Source organism: Anguilla rostrata, chromosome 7, assembly GCF_018555375.3.
Source record: "Anguilla rostrata isolate EN2019 chromosome 7, ASM1855537v3, whole genome shotgun sequence".
Classification (NCBI taxonomy): domain Eukaryota; kingdom Metazoa; phylum Chordata; class Actinopteri; order Anguilliformes; family Anguillidae; genus Anguilla; species Anguilla rostrata.
In genome coordinates this window covers 18,067,479-18,087,272 of record NC_057939.1, presented here as the reverse complement: position 1 = coordinate 18,087,272, position 19,794 = coordinate 18,067,479, and the positions used below count along the sequence as shown (strand labels likewise).

Genomic DNA, 19,794 nt, shown 5'->3' with positions numbered 1-19,794 from the left:
GTGTGTGTGTATGTATGTGTTGTGAATGCGAGGAATTGGATTAATGTTTCCCACCCAGACCAGGAATATCCTTGACTGCACAAGGAGGAAATACCAGATTAAACTGACATTAAACTGAGGCCCTTTCATAGACCAGCCCCCCTTCCACCTCTCTGTCTGTTTCTCTCCCCCTTCCCTCTCTTCCTCTCTCTCTCCCTCCCTCCATCTCTCTCTCCCTATCTCTCTCCCACTTCCTCTCTCTTTCTCTCTCTCTCCCTCGCTCCCTCTCCCTCTCTCCCTCTCCCTCTCTCTCTCTCTCTCTCTCTCCCTCTCTCTCAGTGAGGCAGCAGTCAGGCAGTGTAAGCCGATCCGGAGAGCGGATCAGTTTTCAGGGACGCTCCTGTGCGCTGGCTCTCTCTCTCTCTCTCTCTCTCTCTCTCTCTCTCCCTCTATCCCTCTCTCTCTCTCTCTCCCTTCCTCTCCCCCTCTCTCTCTCCCTCTATCCCTCTCTCTCTCTCTCTCTCTCTCTCTCTCTCTCTCTCTCTCTCTCTCTCTCTCTCTCTCTCTCTCTCTCTGTGCGCCTCGCTCCGGGAGCCCCAGTGTGTGCCGGGATTCTTTCCGCTCGTGGGGGGCCGGCCTCCCCCGGCCCTAAAGGACGATTTATAGAGAGGGCAGAGAACGCCGTTAACGTGCCCCAATGCAGGCTGGCGAGCGGCCCCGCCGAGCTCTCGCCCCCGCCGCCTGCCGCAGTGCCCCGCCGCACCGGCGGGCAAGAGGGGCCCGTCCCGTGATGAATGGCGCTCCTTAAAGTAGAGAGAGATTTACGGTCACCTTGGGAGGCGGGAGACGGGAGACGGAAATCTTTCTCCTCCGTTCCCTCCCGTCCCCCAAAAAAGTCAGCAGTCCCCGTGACCTACCCGGCACCGACGAACGCGGGGACGGGCGGAGGTAGACGCCGTTCGGTGCGCAGTGGCGAGATGTAGCGTACCGTCGAAATGCAATTCGGCTAAACGCGGCGGCGCTAGCAATCGGAGGCGATTCTCAATTGCTCGCCCTCCTTTTTTCCCCCATGAAACGGGGTCTGCAGCGGGCCTCGGCCGCTTCGTTTTCGGCGTATCCAGTGTCGAGTGTCTCTTTTCATGTTCCCCATAATCAGATCTCTCTGCTCTTGTTGGAGGTGCCTTTTCATCAGGTTCACAGGAGTAGCTGATGACTTGAAAGAGGCTTTTATTCTTTTATGCAAGTTTCATCAAGACCATTGAAACATTTTCTAAATTGCCTTGTTGCCGGGCGGTGCGTTGTCGTGGCAGCGGCTTCAGTGGTAACCCCATGTTGGAGTCGTGTCATTGGTAACCCTCGGGCTGTGGTGCTGGGTGTTCATTAGCAAGAGGAGCTTCAGGAGCCCAACGTAAGGGGAGGCCAACTTTCCTCCTATTTTAATGGTTAAGCATTAAATTGACTGATCCGATTTGAAGGTCAAGATTAATATCCTTCTGTCATGCTGTTGTTGCAGCACTGAGTACAAGGTGCTGTGTCTGAATTCTGACTGCCGTCCTGTCATTTCTGTTAAACATATGGATGTAGAATCAAGACACAAGTGAAACAGAACAGGCATTGCACTACTGAACTAGATATTGCAGCAAAACCTTCTATAAGTTATAAGGAAGGCAATCAGAGCCCATATTCATAAAGCATCTCAGAGCAGGACTGCTGATCTAGGGCCAAAGTATCTTAACCCTATGAGCCCAAACTGATCCTCGGTCAGTACACCTACTCTGAGATGCTTTGTTAATACGAGCTCAGATCGACCGGATACAGGGCTGCGTGCATTGCTTTCCCTGTACATTGTGACAGGGCTGGCTCATGTTTTATGACATCCCAGTTTTGTTATGTATATGTGCTTAGAGTGGGCTTTTTTTATTTATTTTTTATTTTTTAACGTTTTTAAGTACCAAACACTTAATGAATCGAGTTGAGTTGCTACCGCATGCACTGTAAAGATTATCTCATTTCACTCAGATTGGTTGTATTGAAGTCTTCTCATTTGCTCAATAACTGGTGCTCCGCTCGTCTTGGAGCTATTCTGTGAAAGTGCAGAGTTTATGAAGAGATCCCAGCTTCCTAATGCTGGGTTAATCAATAGCAGGCTTAGACTGGTGAGCCAAGCAATTATCACTCTTCTGTGAACCCACCACAGGCCTCTATCCTACCCTTTTCTATCAGCTGATGTATTTACAAGTTCAATATTAGAATAGCTTATCTTTAATAATCTGCTGAAAATGAGTAATACTGTATGTACTAAACTGGCGCTAGATTTACTAAGATCATTATAAATATCGTATTTAAAAACAACTCATATAAATGGAGCACTGCTTCACACTAGCTGAGAGTAAGGGCATGTGTTGGGCCTCCCAGAGTAATCTATTAGTTGCATGTGTCAATGCCAATGTAATGTAAGCACAAGAGCGCAAAGGGACAAGATGAGAGTGCTACTGTGTCAAAGTGCTGGGTGGGTAGCATTCCAAAAGTGCCCGTTGGTGAAGTGGATGAGTTTGGTGAAGAACATGATAAGGAGCTGGATTCATAAAGAACACTGGGATTGTTGAATGCCATTTAAAAGATGAGCTGTGTAACGTTTACTTCATTTAAAAGAGTCGTGGCATAAGCATAACATAACTTCGGCTGAGGAAGGGGCCTTTTTGTTGGGGGGGGGGTGCAGCCTGGGGAGAGCCTCTTGACCCCTGGGTCTTGCTGGGGAGGTTTGGGGAGGAGACGGAGTGGAGCCGGCAAGGTGAAACCAGAGCTGGAATGTGTGAAGAATGCGGAGAATGGCGAGATTTTCCTGTTGGGAGCCAGAAAGCGGCTCGACTGCGGTGCTCTGACCAGCAAACAGAAGCACAGCACTCCCTTTTTGTTTCTACCCACAATCCACCTCTCCCAGAGCCCAGCGCCATTTGCTGCTGCTGCTGTTGTTGTTTTTGGTCTGCTGCTGGCACGGATCCCAGGCCTGGCTGTCATAAGATTATTGAATTTTATTCATCTCTATTTCTGTTCTTTTGTCTTTTTTCTTGTAAAAAAAAGTAAAGCTAGTAATCAGGCACAATTATTTATCCGGTTGTTACTGTGTGCTTTTTTTGGGTATAGCGGTGTAGAGCATGTTGTGTTATAATGGGCTGGAAAGACTCTGTTAATAATTTAAAAGCCTGTGACAAACATTGTGTAGCCTCATCTGCTGGAGATGCTAGTCCTCATCCACCTGAGTGTTTTCAATCTTGGTTTTTTCGTTCTTGTATTGTTTCAGGCATGTAGATATTTTTGAGATAACAAATCAGGATAAATCATATCATTGCAGGAATTAGACACATATAGCAGCACTTAATGTATGCTGTAAATAAATGAAAACTTGCTTATTTGTGACTTTCTTACTTCACATTTTCCCTCTTTGATCTGCAAGGAATGTTGTGAGCAGGAGAAATATTTCTTAATTTTTTTGTGAAAGGCGACTTTTGAGGAAATCTTGGACAGACGTCCTTTAGAAGGAGAAGCTGTAAAGTTAATTGGCTGTGATCTCGTATGCAAAGCTGTTTTCACTTATTGCAGCTAGGTCTGATCCTTTAAATATGAATAAGATGGTCAGAGAGGACTGTGTGGGCATGCGGCAGCCCGTATGCTTTGAATTAAAGCCAGACAGATTGGGCTCGACTCTTTCACTATTTTTTTTCCTCCACATATTAAAAATTCTGCTCTAAATCCACCCCCTTTTCTTCATTCAGTCTCTGAAGCATTGCTTTTTTTTTGTCTCAGAGGAATTTCTGGTAAACACTCTGTGAAAAAAAATCTTTTTTTTCACAAGTCACTTAGCATTCACAAACAAACAGCATGTCTGCGACTGCAAAATCTTTAATCATGGTTACTTTAATCCAGTAAAAAGCCTGTATTTTCCATAAGGATTCGATATGGAACATATCATGAGTTAGTGGGAGGGGAGGAGGGGGGGGGTGATGTTTTATAATGTAACTTCATAACTAGTGAAAGTGTGGTGATTGTGCAACTACCCAGCATATGAAATCAATGGCTTGGCCTGTTCCAGGGGCCGTGTGAACTCCCTGCTCGGCTGGGGTTTAATGGAAATCTTGTGTTGTCACTGCAGCAACGGCAGCAAGTGTATGTATTTCAGATGTATTGACATCAATGCGGTAAACGGGGGTCATTTGAAGGCTTGCTCTTCCTGGATGTTACCCCCCTCCCTCTCCGTCTCTCTCTTTCTGAGCAGGGAGCAGAGGAGTGGACTGCTCTATACTCCAGCTCCATACTCAAGGATGGTGCTGTCTAGATCAGATCGTCGTTGGGCAGGTTTTTTTAACACCATCAGTGTCTGCGCCACAACCCTTTCGCCCTGCTGCTCCCACAATGCAACTGCGTGCCGAAAATAATTACAGTCACAATACTGGAAACATCGAGCGCTTTGATCTTGGTCCAAGATCCTCCAGTGGCATCCTATAGGATTTCTGTGCTGTGTTTGTCAAACTGCCCTTTCTTTTGGGCGGGTTCTCTGGCCTCCAGCTTCGTTCCGCGGGCCCCAAAATAAAAATGACGGGAGCCCCCCCCCTCAAGTCAGAGGCAGGAGGGGTACAGAATTGGGGGAGGGGGGTGGAATTCTCCTTCAAAAATGGACGTGACACGACACGTATAGCCGAGCGACGGAAGCGGAGGCACAAAGACGAGCCTCGGAGAACCGAGGGAGAGAGAGAGAGAGAGAGAGAGACAGAGAGTGAGAGAGGGAGAGAGAGAGAGAGAGAGACGAGGAACAAAAAAAAGAGTGAGAGAGCGAGGCTCATCCTCTGAATAGCGGGCGGCGATAGCGTCAGGCACTTTATAAATTTCCCGGGGCTGGCTCGGGCGGTAGCCTTGAGCGGGGAGCCGCTCGGCTTCTCCGCGGCGCCGTGTCACGGATCAGAGCCGTAAATCTCCGGGAGGAAGCGCAGCCTCCCCGTCCCGCTCGGACCGGGCCCGGGGGGGGAACGGCTGCTCCTAACGTCCCAAGGTTGTCTCTCCTCTCTGACTCGCAAACCTCCGATGCGCTCGGCTTTTTTATTTAGACCTCTGGCATTTGTCGTTGGGCGCGGCGGCCATGTTGTTTTTCATACCGCGTGGCCTCCTCCCGCCGGCCTCGTCCCACCTCCCGCCGGCCTCCCAGCTCTCCCGAAACCTCCCACTCTAAAAAGGCTCCTGAGCCTCTAACGTGTGCCGCCTTTTTTTTAACAGTTTTTCCCCCGGATTTTTAGCAACTGTTTTTTTCCCTTCAAACATCAAATTGGCCTAATCCATTTCTGGCAGAATGTTAGGGTGTTATATAATTTAAAAATTTACACGCCACATCTGCAGTTATTCAACCAATCGTGCAACTTTTTCGAACAATCTGTCTTAGCCTGTTCCTTAGTACATCGGTCAACCTACACCTTAGGTCTAAACTGCTGATTACCAGCCAGGGTAGTGTGTTTGTTTGTGTGTGTGTGTGTGTGTGTGTGTGTGTGTGTGCATGCTCTGAGAAGATGTGAGGCAAAAACAGCTCATGAATATGCATGGAAGCAGCCATGAGCACATCAAAGAAAAAAAATCCTATAGCCTGGTCGAGCTCTGCGTGTGTCTGAGTCATGGTGAGCGGAGATGTCGGTTCTGGCTCCTGTCTCCGGCGTGATGGGGATGCTGCAGATCGCAGGGCTGTGCTAATGCCATTAGGAGCTGGAGTGCAGTGACAGCGCCGGGTATTAATGACGCCCATGCAGCATTACGGCCCTGTTTCTGCATGGAATGGAAAGTCTTCGCCAGCCTCCGGTTGAAATTCGCCGTCTTACCGCGTCTCAGCTGAGGCGGAGTATTTCACACGCCTGTCATTACAGCGCTAACGTGCGCCCTGGAGAATAACCCGCTGTGTGCGCCAGAGTTGCTCGTGAGAGAGGTGAGACAGCCGTCCCGATCTGCTGACTTCACGGGAATATTTATGTCCACACCCTCCAGACACGCGGTGAGACCGGGAGGGTGACATCCGACGCAGTTTTTATAGCGTGCTACAGGAGAGCCGAAGGATGTGCTGGTTCTGTGTTCACCTTCAAATCAGCAGCCATATTAGTACAAAGGATCCATTTGTGGTGATTTTACTGAGTGATCAGCTGCTTCAGCTGATCAAGTAGCTACTCGGTAATGATGGAAACCAGCAGGACTATGATGCTATTCACACTCTCCTTTGTGGTATTACACAGAGATATCAGCAGTCAGCTTTACACTCATGTGCCACTTATAGCCATTGCACAAATGAAAAATGTTTGTTATACTGTGCTTAATTCAGAAACAGTTTGATTACTCTTAATGTTGATATAAATAATTATAGCATTTCACATACTTATCCTATGCCACCAATTTAGCAGCAAAGAAGAAAAGACATTTAGTCCCATTTAAAAATATTTGGAAAGACAAAATCTTTCCACAGGAGAGAGAGAGGGGGTGGGGTGGGGGGAAACTCAATTGGACTAAAAGGCCTTTTTTCTTCTACTTCTTCTCCCCTCGTTTGCGAACTGCAGCCTGTATTGAGCGCTTCACTCGAGGGAGTGCTGCACTAAACTTGATCCAACCGCTCTATTTGTCTGAATGCCCCAGAGACCTGCTCACTTCCTGTTGTGTAATGTTGCCTTTTCCACTCTCTCTGCTCCATTATGGGGCTCGGCCTACAACACAGAGGGAGATGGAGGAGAGAAAAAAAACAACATTCTCCTGGCACACGGCACATTCCTTTCTCTCTCTCTCTCTCCCTTTTTAACATGTTGGTGTCCAGTACTCCCCTCCCTCTTGTTTTCTAGAAACTTCTACACGAAGTGGAATGTTTCCCTCCACCCAGCCCAACCATACAATTTGGCCTAAAATGGAAATAGTTGTGAAACCAAACTCTTAACTGTTGGGGTCTGCCGTTTTGTTCACCGATACAGTTTAGGTATTTTACATGCTCGTCTATTTCTCTTCAGACTTAAAAAAAATAATTATAGACAACAGCTATAAAAAGCAAAGTCAACTTTCAGTCGATGTAGTGGAATATGGTCAAGTGGAATATGATCAATAGTTAACCATTTTCAGCTAGAGTTGACCATGCTGAAGAGTTGGCCTTTTTTTGGTACAGCAGTAGTCTTGAATTCAGTCCAATCCAATTAAAACAGGTGTTTAACACCATTCCTTAGCTGTGAGGGGCTGTTGTCATGCTGGCAGACACTGCTGCAGAGTCTTTATGGAGATGAGATCAGACGCTTGTGTAGCAGAACTCCTCCCTCAGTCCGTCATCCATCACTCTGCCCTCCCCCCTTCTCTCCTTCCTCTGTTCATCAACCCTGAACACACACACGCACACACACACACAATTCAGCCCCCACTCCCCCCTCTCTACCACCCACACACACACACACACACAATGAAGCGGACAGGTACTCCTGTTTCCAAATCCTTCACCTGCCTCCCACACACACACTGTGTGCGGTCCCATTTTCACAATGCGTGTGCGCCACTCCATCTCTGAAAAACTCTCACACACAAATGCACAAAGAGCATAGTCTCACACACACACACAGCATACAGTGTCCTCCACACACACAGTTTACAGTCTCCTCCATATATATATACACACACACGCACAGAATACAGTCTCTCCCACACGCACACACACAGCATGCAGTCTCCCCCATACACACACACACAGCGTACAGTCTCCTCCACACACACACGCACACACACAGCATAGTCTCCTCCGCGCACACACACACACACACACACAGCATACAGTCTCCTCCACGCACACACACACACGCACACACACACACACACACACACTGCGCAGTATCTTATCTCCCTCCACTACGCACGCGGTGGGCAGCCTCCACTCTTGGCACAGGCCTGGTGTCTAACATACGGCCAGCGTCTGCGTTCCCCTCAGCCACCTGCTGCACTCCCAACCCCCCCAGAGCGCCCCGCTCCCGGCCTCCTGGCTGACAGAGGAGGGCCCAGCCAAGGAGGTCCTCTGATGAAATGCCTCAGTAATCACCAAAATCCCTGTCCTGCATCACGTACACACACCGCCACAACAAAAAACTAACGTGTAGTTATTTTAACACCTTTGCGACATTCAAATATCATTCAAGGACATCACATATCTTTTTTAAAGATGTACTATTTGTAATTTCAGGAGAGTTTTGAGCCATGTACTGGGAAGGCCAGGTAAAGTGTGCAGTGCTGCTAGCGAGCGGTAGGACTTCACGCACTACTCCAGCATCGGCTTGGATGCCGAATCTGCCCTCTAAACCGAAGAGCAGCTCTGCCAGAGCAAGCTGCGGCAGCGGAGTCAGGCTGTCTTTTTATTTAAATTTGTCAAGTTGTGCGAACTGCAAACCCCCATATTTAGGCCCATTCCCCACCCGCCCAGCATGCGCACCAGCGGTGTACAATTACAAGCAGTCCGAAAGAGGGATCAGCCGCAGAGCAGGAGGACCTGTCACCAATGCAGCAAAGCACAGACTGTACAGAAATCCCTTATAGCCATAGCTTATTTTAAAGGCAGAACCCTCGCACTGCTGTACTCTGACAAGGCCAGACCTACTGGAAAATAAACCCTTACATCAGCCGGTCTGCAGGAGAGAGTGCCTGCTGTTTTATTCAGTTTGTTTGTGTGTGCGTGCGCGTGAATATGTGGCCGAGCCCGTGTAATTATATATGCGTTTGGGTGTGTGAGTGAGAGCCGTGTGTGTGTGCCCGCTCGCGGGGAGTGTTTTGACAGCTTGGAGCGGTTTTAATGGCGAGGCAGCAGAAGGCCCCCCTCCCTGCGTGTGAGGAGAGGGGCAAGGTGAGGCCCCCGTGGGCCGCCCCTCACAGCCACGGGGCAGACAGCTTGGGTTTCCCAGCCAAGCCCGGGACTCGCGCTCCTCAGGCAGGGGCAACGGGGCTCCAGCCAGACAGGCTCTCCAGCGCCTGAAAATGAGCGTCCCCGCGCGCACCGCGTTACAGAAAGGCGCGAGAACGCGACTGCCGTACGAACACCCGGAAAACGAGGGTCGCCGCGCGCGGCGCGTAGCTGAGCATTCTCAGAACGGAGGCAGGCCGGGGGAAAAATAATGTCATCAAAAGCTACGCGGCAGGCGCGGAGCAACCTCAGAGGACCGTTTCACCAGATGTCATTTTCTCCCCCCGCGTTCCTTTTTACATCCCTCCGTAGCGTCGGCAGACAGCGCGATCGATATGAAGCCGTCAGTCGAAGGCTTCGCGCGGCCCGCGGAGGCCGACAGGCGATACAGCTGTTCCCCAGCACAGCTGTTCCCCTCAGAGGGGAGAGGGGAGGCCCGGAGCCCAGCCCCGGCTGGGCCGCCGCCGCCGCCGCCGGCTTCTCCTCCCGGACGGTTATCCCCCGTTAATCAGCCTCGCCTCCACAAACCGTTTCCTTACGAGCGCGCTTTACAATTAGGACAGTTAAAGAAGCATCGTTTAACATAACTGATTATATGTTGCCGGTAACCAGTGTGCTGATAAGGAAATCACACGCAAGCACACACACCAAAGACACGAGATAAACAACTGGAAAAGTGTGTGCGCGCCACTCAAAAAAGTGTCGGAAGTAACAGTAACTGAACACATTTACACCTTCTGGAGCAAACCCCAGCTATGTGTACACTGGCATGCATTTTGGTTTGGGTATCAAAGTTGCATTTCAAAGGCAAAATGAACCCCAAATGCATCAACCTAAGCCAACTTTAATTTTACTCGAGTGTACTTTTTGTACAAGTAGGCTCTACATGCAGCTCTCGCTGTGGGCAGATATCTTTTTCTCAAAATATCACTTCAGTATAAAGATCCCTTTTTGGGGCGACCGAGGAATCTCTGGTGCTCTCAATAGTCCTGAACAAATAGCACCAACTCTTCACATTCCCTGTCAGCATACTTCATTTTTAAAAAATTTTCTTGGAAAATTAAACGCAAAATGAAATTGTAAAAAGATTCTTGGTATTGCAACTAACTTCGTTAATTTAACATTCAGCCGATACAATATCTTTTATGTACACCTGACAACTTGTGAAGCAATTAAGAGGCATACCTGTTCCTAACAAACAGGAAACCCGTTTCTGGAGAAGCACTAAACAGGAGTAGGTCTCCGTAAAGACATACAATAAGGAAACCATTTGGCCTTGTCTTTCTGATTCAGACAGGACTTTATCACTGCCAACTGAGTTTCTGCAGTTCAAAGTTAAACCATGACTCACAAATTCCTTGGTATTTTCCATCAATGTGTGGCAGACCTTAAGGAAAAACACCTTTCCCCCGCCCTTCCATTTCCCAGGAATGGAAGTTAAATTATACATGATTTCATATTCCTTTTTTTTATTAAATCCTGGTTTAATTTAAACAGCTTTGTTATATTTGCCAGATTTTGGGTTGGGACTGTGCAATTAAACTCATAAAGCACAAAGGACTGTAAAATAGCCATGGGTGCTAGGAGATAAAGATCTTTCACACACACCTCCCCACTCTCCCTCCCCCAGGAAAAAAAAAAACTTCAAAGGGCTGTACTGTAACTTTGTAGCACCTTGCTGCTAAAACAGCTAGTGAGGAGACTAGCACACTGCTGCCAATACGCCAACTGCTATTAAAAGACTTGGATTCATAACGCAAATGACAAAATGCTGATATTTTACTGGCGAAAGGAAGTGCAGGTTAAAATATTCCAACAATGTGGAGGAGTTGTGCTATGTAGGAAGCAATTAACACTTCAACTGTAAACTGCCTACAGGATTAGTTTTTGACCCAAGAGTTTAAAAGACCCCATTTGTTCCTCAAAACAAGAGCCCAAAACATCAGTTCAAAAAATATTAAAACACACCCTAAACAACAACTAGGCAGCATTTAGGTCAAAATATAATACTGGGATACTTTAAAGAATAGGAAAAAACTGTAACTTCTGGTGGCACCGTTACATTTGTGGAATATTGACCTTGTGTGATTTGTTTTGCAAGAATCGTGTCTTTATTTAAAAAGAAATCCTGATTCCTCAACGCAATTCACAGGGAGTGCCTGTCTGAACGGTTACTCAATGTCCTGCTTAACAGGACGAACAGAAGTATCTCAAAAGTGTACAGCTCAACCTCCCTCCTGACGGACACTTGGCCAATATGAAGGGGAGGGAGAGAGGGAAAAAAGAACAAATTCCTCTCTCCCTGTTGGGAGGAAACTCCCACCCCTTTTTTCCTCATTTCTCCACCCTGCTGGATGGAAGAGGGGGAGTGAGAAAAGAGAGCTTAAATGCTTTGAATGATGGTGAAGAATGTTAAAAAGTGTCTGTGTGTGGGGAAGGGGGGTTGCTGGTGGGTATGGGGGAGTGGGGGGTTTGAAAACTCCCAGGGGACCCCCATCTCACAGATCTGGTATGCGTGACTGAGCATGGAGAAGAAACATCTAAACCTGGCTTCTTAACTTGAAGCAACAATGGCAACTGCTTAGACCCGGGCATTTTAACATAGGAGGCATTCATTTTAACTTCCCTGTCCATCCTGACACATTTGAATCAGGAGGGTTCATATGAAGACTATAATTTATTTGTTTTTTTTAGACAAGAAATATTTTACTGAAGACCTATTCAGGCGGTTTCGCAAATGAGAAAGTCGCGCAAACCGTTTCATTAAAGCCACTCAGTATGTGGCTTGCATCCCTTGGTAAAAAATAATTAATAAATAAAAATGACAAGCCTACAAGATGTGCCTTTCAACCATTCTATAATTTTTGGCAGTGTGTAAACTTCCAGTAGGCATTTTCTGAATATAATGCCTTTTCCGAGTACACTCAATAAAAACTTAGCACGCTATTTTTGCGTGCAGCGGCAAAAACATTTTTACATTCCTGTATTAACTTGTGTTTCTCAGGATAATATAATATTTTGCAGTGAAACCGTAAATCTAGTCGTTTGTTCTGTTTTTCCACAAAAATATCAAGCCAAACAATGGAAGTAAAAACAAGAAGCCTTTTTTCCTCCAAAACACTTCATCCTCCCCATCTTTATTATATAAATATCAACTTTCATGTTTACCGTAAGAATATAAAACAATTTAATTTGGATTTTTTTTTCTTACAAATACACACACAGTACATTTGAACACAGTAGCTTTTCAGCAGGACTCGATAGATGTTGCAGGTCGATACATCATGTTACACAGGCCTGACACGCATTCGCTTGTTACCCACGAAAAAAAATCAATCTTTTTTTGCATCCTCCTTTATTTTAAATGTTGATTTTTTCCCCCCAAACTCAGATATTCCGCCAATGAATGAATTTGCTTATCGTAAGAAGGAAGCAAATCAGAATGTTTGATACAGCGGAATTAGTCTTGAGCGAGAAACATTTGAAACGGGGTAGCCTATCTGTTAAAAAGGAAATCACTTCAATTTGAAGTACGACGCTCTGAATTACAGCTATTAATTTTCAAATCTGCTTACATAAGCATAAATACACCAGCTGAAGGACGCCTTACTCAAAGCTTGAACCCCGGGCTTTGAGGCCCGTAAGTTGCGCTAAAACAAAACAAAAAACGTATTTTGTATTTCCCCCCAATTCTGTATTTTGTCCGTCTTTGCATAAACTTGGTTTAATCCGAACTAAGAACACTGGGTTTGAAACACTTACGTTTCTATAACTGATAAGAATGTGGAGGAAATTTAACAAAGATAGTTAAAAACCCATTCTTTTCCCCGTTCTCTATAGAAAGAGGCAGTGGGGGAGGGGATATTTTCCTAGGCACAATTTGTCTCCCATTTATTTCTTCTAAAGAATACAGATTTTTAAAAATGAATTAACGAGGTAGCCAAGATATTTTAGACGAGATGCTGGGGGAGCATCAAGTAAACATAACATTTGCGACTTTTTAAAAGAATTTAAAAGTTGAGAAACAATGTCTCATGGGACAGAATAGTTTAGAAATTATATATTTAATAATTATTGTTTATTGTGTCTAACGGAATTTAAGTCACAGTTTTATTGTGCATTAAATTGAAAAATATTTAACTATGAAGTTCAGCAAACATTTTTTTTTTAATTATGAAAATTCCCCCGCCCACTCACCCCTCCCCCTTTCCTCCCTCCCCTCTGTCTCCCTCTATATCTCACAAGTTTCACCTCACTTTCTCACTTTCGGTCATCTGCCACAGTCCCAGGTTTAAAACTTTAAGGCAGGGAAGCTGCGTTATCCTCTCCAGTCCCCGTTTAGTGATTTTTGTACATCCATAAAGATCGATTCCAGTCAACTGTGTCAAGTGGTCTGCAATGAGCTCAAGTCCTTTGTCTGTAATCCGCACGCACTGGCCAATGTTCAGGGTCCTGAGCTCGTGCATTTGGCGCACCATCCTGTTGATGCCATCGTCACTTATGTGGCAAGAGCACAGGGACAACGATTTCAACTGGTAGAGACCCTGGGCTATGTACGCCAGGCTTTGGTCACCAATCTTGTCGCAAAATGATACGTCCAGTCCCGACAATCTCAGAGTTCCCATAGCCAGATGCATGATGCCCGTATCGCTGATGTTGTCACAAGACCGAAGGTTAAGGCTCCAAAGACTGGTCATGTGGGACAAATGAATCATGCCGGCGTCCGAGATCCCCCCGCAAAAACTTAGGTTGAGAACTTTGAGCTTCGTCAAGCCTTTTGAGATGTGTTTGAGGGAGAGGTCCGTCAACTTTTGACAGTCTTGTAAGGTTAGGTACTCCAAGTTGAGACAACCCTCGGCCGCGCTCCGGGTCATGCCGGCCAGATGCCCGATGCCAACGTCCGACACATGCCGGCAACTGCGAAGGTTGAGACTCTTCAGTCTGTGCAAACCCCACGCAATGAGTAACAGACCCGTGTTGGTGATATTGCTGCACCCACCAAGTTCCAGTACCTCCAAGTTTTTCAGGTATTGGGCGATTCTGCCCAGGCTGGAGTCGGTGATCTGCTTACAGAGGCTGAGGTTGAGGACCCGCAGGGAAGGGATTTCCTGTACGAAAGCATGCCCCAGGCCGTTATCCGTTAAGTTATAGCAGCCACTAAGATTTAGGCTCTCGATATTCGGCATCCCCTGTATCACGTAGCTCAGGCTGCGCCTAAGGCTGAGGATCTGCACTCTCCTGATTCCCCGGGCCTGAAGGCTGGGGAACAGGGACGGGTTGGCCCTCCTCAGATGTAACTTGGCTTCCACCCCTCGCCAGACCGACTTGTGGTAAGACGCGTCCCTCCAAGCTGTACACACTTGGGCCACTCTGCCTTTGTCCCTCACATCCAAGTAACTGAAAATCATGGCTAAAATTTCCGGGAAGAGACACGAAATGTGCGTCTCCATTTTACACACGCACAAAAAATATTGCGGTTAACCCCAGCCGTTGTTTTTATTTCAAGTATCGTCTATTGGCCAGGCAAAAAATATATTTTACACCCTTTCCGTTTATCTTTTGATATATTTGAGTAAATCGATCAACTCCGCGCGACCCACGTGATCCGTCTGGGTTGCGCAGTAGGATTCAAATACAAAAAGCCAAAAAAGCTAGTTCCATTGCAAACCTTAACCAAAGGGGGGAAACGCAAGCTACCGCTCAGACAGCACAACCCATTTTGTCTTCAGCAAATCCTTCTCGGTCACCCGGGGGATCCAAACGGTCGTACATTTTCAAAAAGATCTTTAAAAATACTCGTTCTAGGCTTGTAGGTAAAAATCCGGGCCGGGTCGAACGTCTCTTCCTAATGCAATCGCGAAAAGAGAAAGGTTTCGGTTTGTCTTTGCGCTCTGCTCGCACGCATTGCCAAGCCGAGGGGCTTCCTGCTGCCTTTGTCTGATCTTTTCAAACTGACTTGGCAGGGCCGCCAGCACCGCGTCGCTGCGGGTGAAAAAACGGATACAAAAAAGGATAGAGTAATCTCTTTGTGAAAATTAAAAATGTAATCAGAAGCCGTATTTATAAAAGTTGTATCACAATCCACAGCGGTCTGCCCAATCGTTTTAAACAAAGGTAATTGTACTAAAACGAGTTCGGTAAGGTTTGAACTCCCCCTCTTTCTAAAACGGTAATGGTTTTGCCCAGCTCAGCTGGAACAGTAAGAATAGTTCCCCTGGAAACCAACTTCTTACAATTCAGTTCACTTTACCCTTAACCCCTTAATTGTCGAGATAAATCCATTGCTTTTTGTTTTGGTGATTTATGTTGAGTGTAATGCTAAATTGTTGTTTTTCAATGCTTTACCGTTGCAAAACACGAGATTTATGGCATCCCAATTGACAATTGTTCTGTTTATGTTTTTAAATACAATCTTTAAGTTACAACGTTCGTCAGGTAGGCCCTAAGTAGTTTCTACTTTATTTGCCTGACCTAGATAGTAGCCTAACATCTGTGATGTTGCACGAATATTTGGTTTTACATGCGATGTTTCAAGACGGGAGCATGGGAGCATGCACACCAGGTTACTATAGTCAGTTCAGTTTAATCCTTACTATCAGGAAAGCATTAAGAAATTATTTTGATAGTGATTATTAGTATTATTGTTAAATTATCCATTATATTCAAATTGCGAGTTTTAAGGGGTTGTAGCCTAATTCTGTTTAACGATTATCTTTGGAGGGTTTGCCTACAACCTGCGAGGGTGCCAACAAGCAGCTTGCTTATTTCTACACCCAAGAAATGTTTAGGATTTCATTAGATTTATGATTTTAATTATTTATCATTGTTCATCAATTAATGTAAATTATTTTAAAATACCCCTGGTAATGGTGCACCAACCTATTTATAGTCTCCAAGTTTTGTGAAATATTCCCTGTACGCTTACTAAAACACACAAGAGAAAATATAGTGTGGAATGTGCCGAAACTGAACAGGGCATATACAGTCCCAAAGTCTGATAGCACAAGTACCCATCACAAATGATGAAAACTAAGATCAGTGGTAGTGTTACTGTTCCTCTGTTTTAACTGTGTCAGTTAGTTGATTTGGAGGCATACCCAGTGCATTTCAGCATTGGTTTAAAACAAAGCAATGTTCTTTAAAGATCTGTGAACACCCCACAACACATTCTCTCTCGCTCTCTGATACTGTGGGTGTATTTTGGGTTAAAAATTGATCCTAGTGGGAGACAGAACAGCAGCCAAACTTATTGCATAACAACAAGAGAACAAAAAAAGAAATAAAATTACCACCTTTTGGAAGTTATGTTTTTTAAGTTCTCTCAACATATAAAGATCTTAATCTACATTTGAAAGATTTCCTGTGTTTTTTTGGATATTTTGATCTTTTTCTGTCGGGTGTTTGCATGAATGCAGTTAAATTTGTCACTCATTTTTTATTCATGTAGGTCTACTGCTCTCTGTCAGCTTTATGTAGTTTTGTCCCAGGTCATAAGATGATGGTCTGATGGAGTATTAATTTCCCTTCAGTTCGCTGTGTCACTAGCAGTGTCATGAAACTTTGCATTACACTGCCACATTAATGCCAACAACATGAATAATTTGAAGTATTATTACAAGTAAAAAGTATATTATTATAAAAATAATGATAATAATAATAATAGCAATTCAATGTATTTGTCCAGATAATTTAAAACGTATATATGTAATTTTCCCATTGCTATCATGGTTCAATTGTAGTGGACATATCCATCTGTCTCTATCTCTATTTTGCTGTCTGTATTATTTATCCCTCTATCCTTAGTCAAATCGATACACTGTCTTACACACTAGAAAGTTTTCATAAAAATGTCCAAAAGGGAAGATAAGACAGAAGTGCAATACCCACAAAATAAAAACAAAGTCTTAACAAGCCAGTTTCTGCCTATCCCAATAAATTACTTTTGAAAAACACAGCATAAACACTTTTTTTCTACACGGCGGATGAATCCGTGGCATATGAGGATGCTGTTACTTCAAGGCCTTCCTCTGCATACAGAAGGCAGAATATTGGCAATTGTTAGTTGATATGACAGGAGAGCATTCGCAGAAATTGCTGGAGTGTGGCAGAAGCGCGGAGGAAGGGAGAAGACGAGCTGCACAAACACATCAGTGTTTACCGGGGAAAATGCAACGCAGCATTACTGACAGCACCAATCCTCTTCCTCTCGCTCCCCCTTTTCCATCAAACAACAGCGGCAACAAAATCAACATGGGTGAAGAAGGAGTCTCCCCCTTTTTACCACACCAATGTGAAAAATAGAACCTCTCTGTTTTGTTGTTTCTTTGCATATTATAGGATTACACTACACCTCTAATTTATTTAATTGTTGCCCCATACCCCTTACACACATAAACTGGCAGCTACACACACACATGCACACATGTTCTCTCCTCCTTTGTCTGCCTCACACAAGCACACATAGCTGGCAGCCACGCATACACTCACACACACGCACACACACGCACACACACGCACACACGCTGGCAGTGAGATCAGCCCTGTGCTGTCAGCTGGGATGCTGGCGCCTGGATGTGCAGTCAATCCTAACACTTAGTGTGTGAGAGGCTGAGAGCTTTGTGACAGGGCGGTACGGCCAGGGTCCTCGCCGTGGCCCGTCTGACAGCGCCGCCACTCACTCCAGCTCTCCGCTGCTCCCGAAGCAGCCCCGCTGGTCCTGCTGGCTCGACTCCTCCACAAAATAATGAGAGAGAGAGGGAGAGAGAGGGAGAGAGAGGGAGGGAAAGCGGGCGACAGAGAGACAGAACTGGAAGGACAAGTGCTACATGCAAATCTGAAGGTGTAGAAAAAGGCAGCTAAAACGCCTGTCATGTGATGCGATGTGCTGATTCAGGAGAGGGTGATAATTGGATAATTGCATGCCGTGGAGTTGTGCTGATAACTGTGCTCCAGGGTTTGGTTTCCTAGGAGATGTGCTGTACTGTGTGCCTGTGTGTGTGTGTGTGTGTGTGTGTGTGTCAGCTTGCCAATGAAAGCAGACGCCTTGCATTGTAGGTAGATTAAAAGATGTACTTTTAATGTCAGCGCTGTTAATGCCTGTGTTCTTTCTAATGATTCTTTTGTACGGAAAGGATGGGATGAGATATTCTGGTTGCAGCAGTGGGCACAAAGTGGTGGTGATACACTAAGGTACAGGATATGCCCGTCTGATGTGGAGACCTGGTTTGGATGGGGTATCGGAGTAGCCCCTTGACATCCCCATCTATTCAAATCAAGCAGAGCCACAGCCCCAGTTGGGCCCTGTGAGGGGATCGCTGGGAAGTAGCCCCTCTGCTCGTTAAACTAGCACAGTAATGTAATAACTGTTGGGCATATGGGGAATACTGTAGGAAATAACTGCAGTGCATGTAGGGATACTGTAGGAAATAACTACAGTGCATGTAGGGATACTGTAGGAAATAACTGCAGTGCATGTAGGGATACTGTAGGAAATAACTGCAGTGCATGTAGGGATACTGTAGGATATAACTGCTGTGCATGTAGAGATACTCTAGGATATAACTGCTGTGCATGTAGAGATACTGTAGGAAACAAGTGCTGTGTATATGGGGAATACTATAGGGAAATAACAGCTGTGCACATAGGAAATACTATTGGAAATAACGGCTCTGTGCATTCTGAATACTGTAGAAAATAACTGCTGTGCGTATGAGGAATACTGTGGGGACCTGGAAATGATCCAGTTTTGTCTCCTCTAAATTAATAAGCGCTTCCAAGATGTGTGGATTTGTATTCTGAAATCGTACTTTTAGACAGTGCCCTTCCAAGCTACGTTCTACTGCTTCAACCCTACCTTAAACCCTGAAATGAGTGCACCAAATATCATATAAGAGCTGAAAGGCCAAGCTGGTCCTGGATGGGCAATCTTACTCCGAGGCGATTCATGAACATGTGTCCTGACCTGAAGGTGGTAGTATCTCAGTGGATAGACAGCATGCGGGGGCCCCTCAGAGTTCACCTGTACCCAGGAGTGTGGCACACAGTCAGCGCTGTACCAACGAAAAGAGGCTCTCTGAAAGAGGGCATGAAACACGGATCATAACCCCGCAGTGCATCTCATCAGCCAAGGGAAAACAACAATACCTGCATTTAATGTGGAGAAGTTCGATAAATACTGGAGTCGTGCTGGTGATACACACACACACGCACACGTTCACACATGCAGACAGACAGGATGACACATACACACACACAGCATGTAAACAGTGAGGCAGAATGAGTGGTTTACGCGCTCAATGGTGGGTGGGTATGTAATCACGGGTAATGGTCAGTCAGTTGAAAGATATGAAAGCCTGTTGAAGCCATCGTCTATTGGACTACAGCATTTATTTTGTGAGCAGGCTATGACAAACAGATAGAGAGCAGTAAAGAGAGTGAGAGATAGTGAGAGATAGACATACGGAAAGAGAGAGGGAAAACTGCAGCACGGTGAAGGACCTGGACCTGGAAGGCTGTCGAAACTGCACTCTGCAAACAAGTGGAGGAGTCAAGGGCAAGCGAGCTGTGAGAAATACGCCTGTGAGCCGCTCACCCAATGCCCTCTCGTGGCGACGGTTACGCCCAGGACTGGCTCCAGCCCGGAGCGCCGACTGGCTCCCTGCCTCGCTCGCCCGACGGGAGCCTTGCCCCTCTCTCTCTCTCGCTGCATTCCCGCTCTGTGGAGGGAAAACACTCGTCAGACTCCCTGGCCTAATTAGCTCAGCTTGTTCTCTGACAGACATACTGATGGCTTTCTCTCAGTTATGGTCTTACTCAGCTTTAAATCTTTAGGGTTTAATGGTCAGTGTCTTCAAGCACTGCTGTTCCCAGTTCTCGTTTAGGGC

The 19,794-nt window shown here is 45.9% G+C and overlaps 2 protein-coding genes across 3 annotated transcripts in view; one reads left to right on the top strand and one right to left on the bottom strand.

The window, feature by feature from the left end:
* Positions 1-19,794, top strand: part of wnt5b (wingless-type MMTV integration site family, member 5b) — a 71,074-nt gene that overhangs the window by 26,347 nt on the left and 24,933 nt on the right. The window lies entirely within an intron of this gene.
* LOC135259247 (F-box/LRR-repeat protein 14) lies at positions 12,068-14,870 on the bottom strand. Its single transcript, XM_064343379.1, has one exon. The coding sequence runs from the start codon at positions 14,359-14,361 to the stop codon at positions 13,159-13,161; it is 1,203 nt and encodes a 400-aa protein (XP_064199449.1). The 5' UTR covers positions 14,362-14,870; the 3' UTR covers positions 12,068-13,158.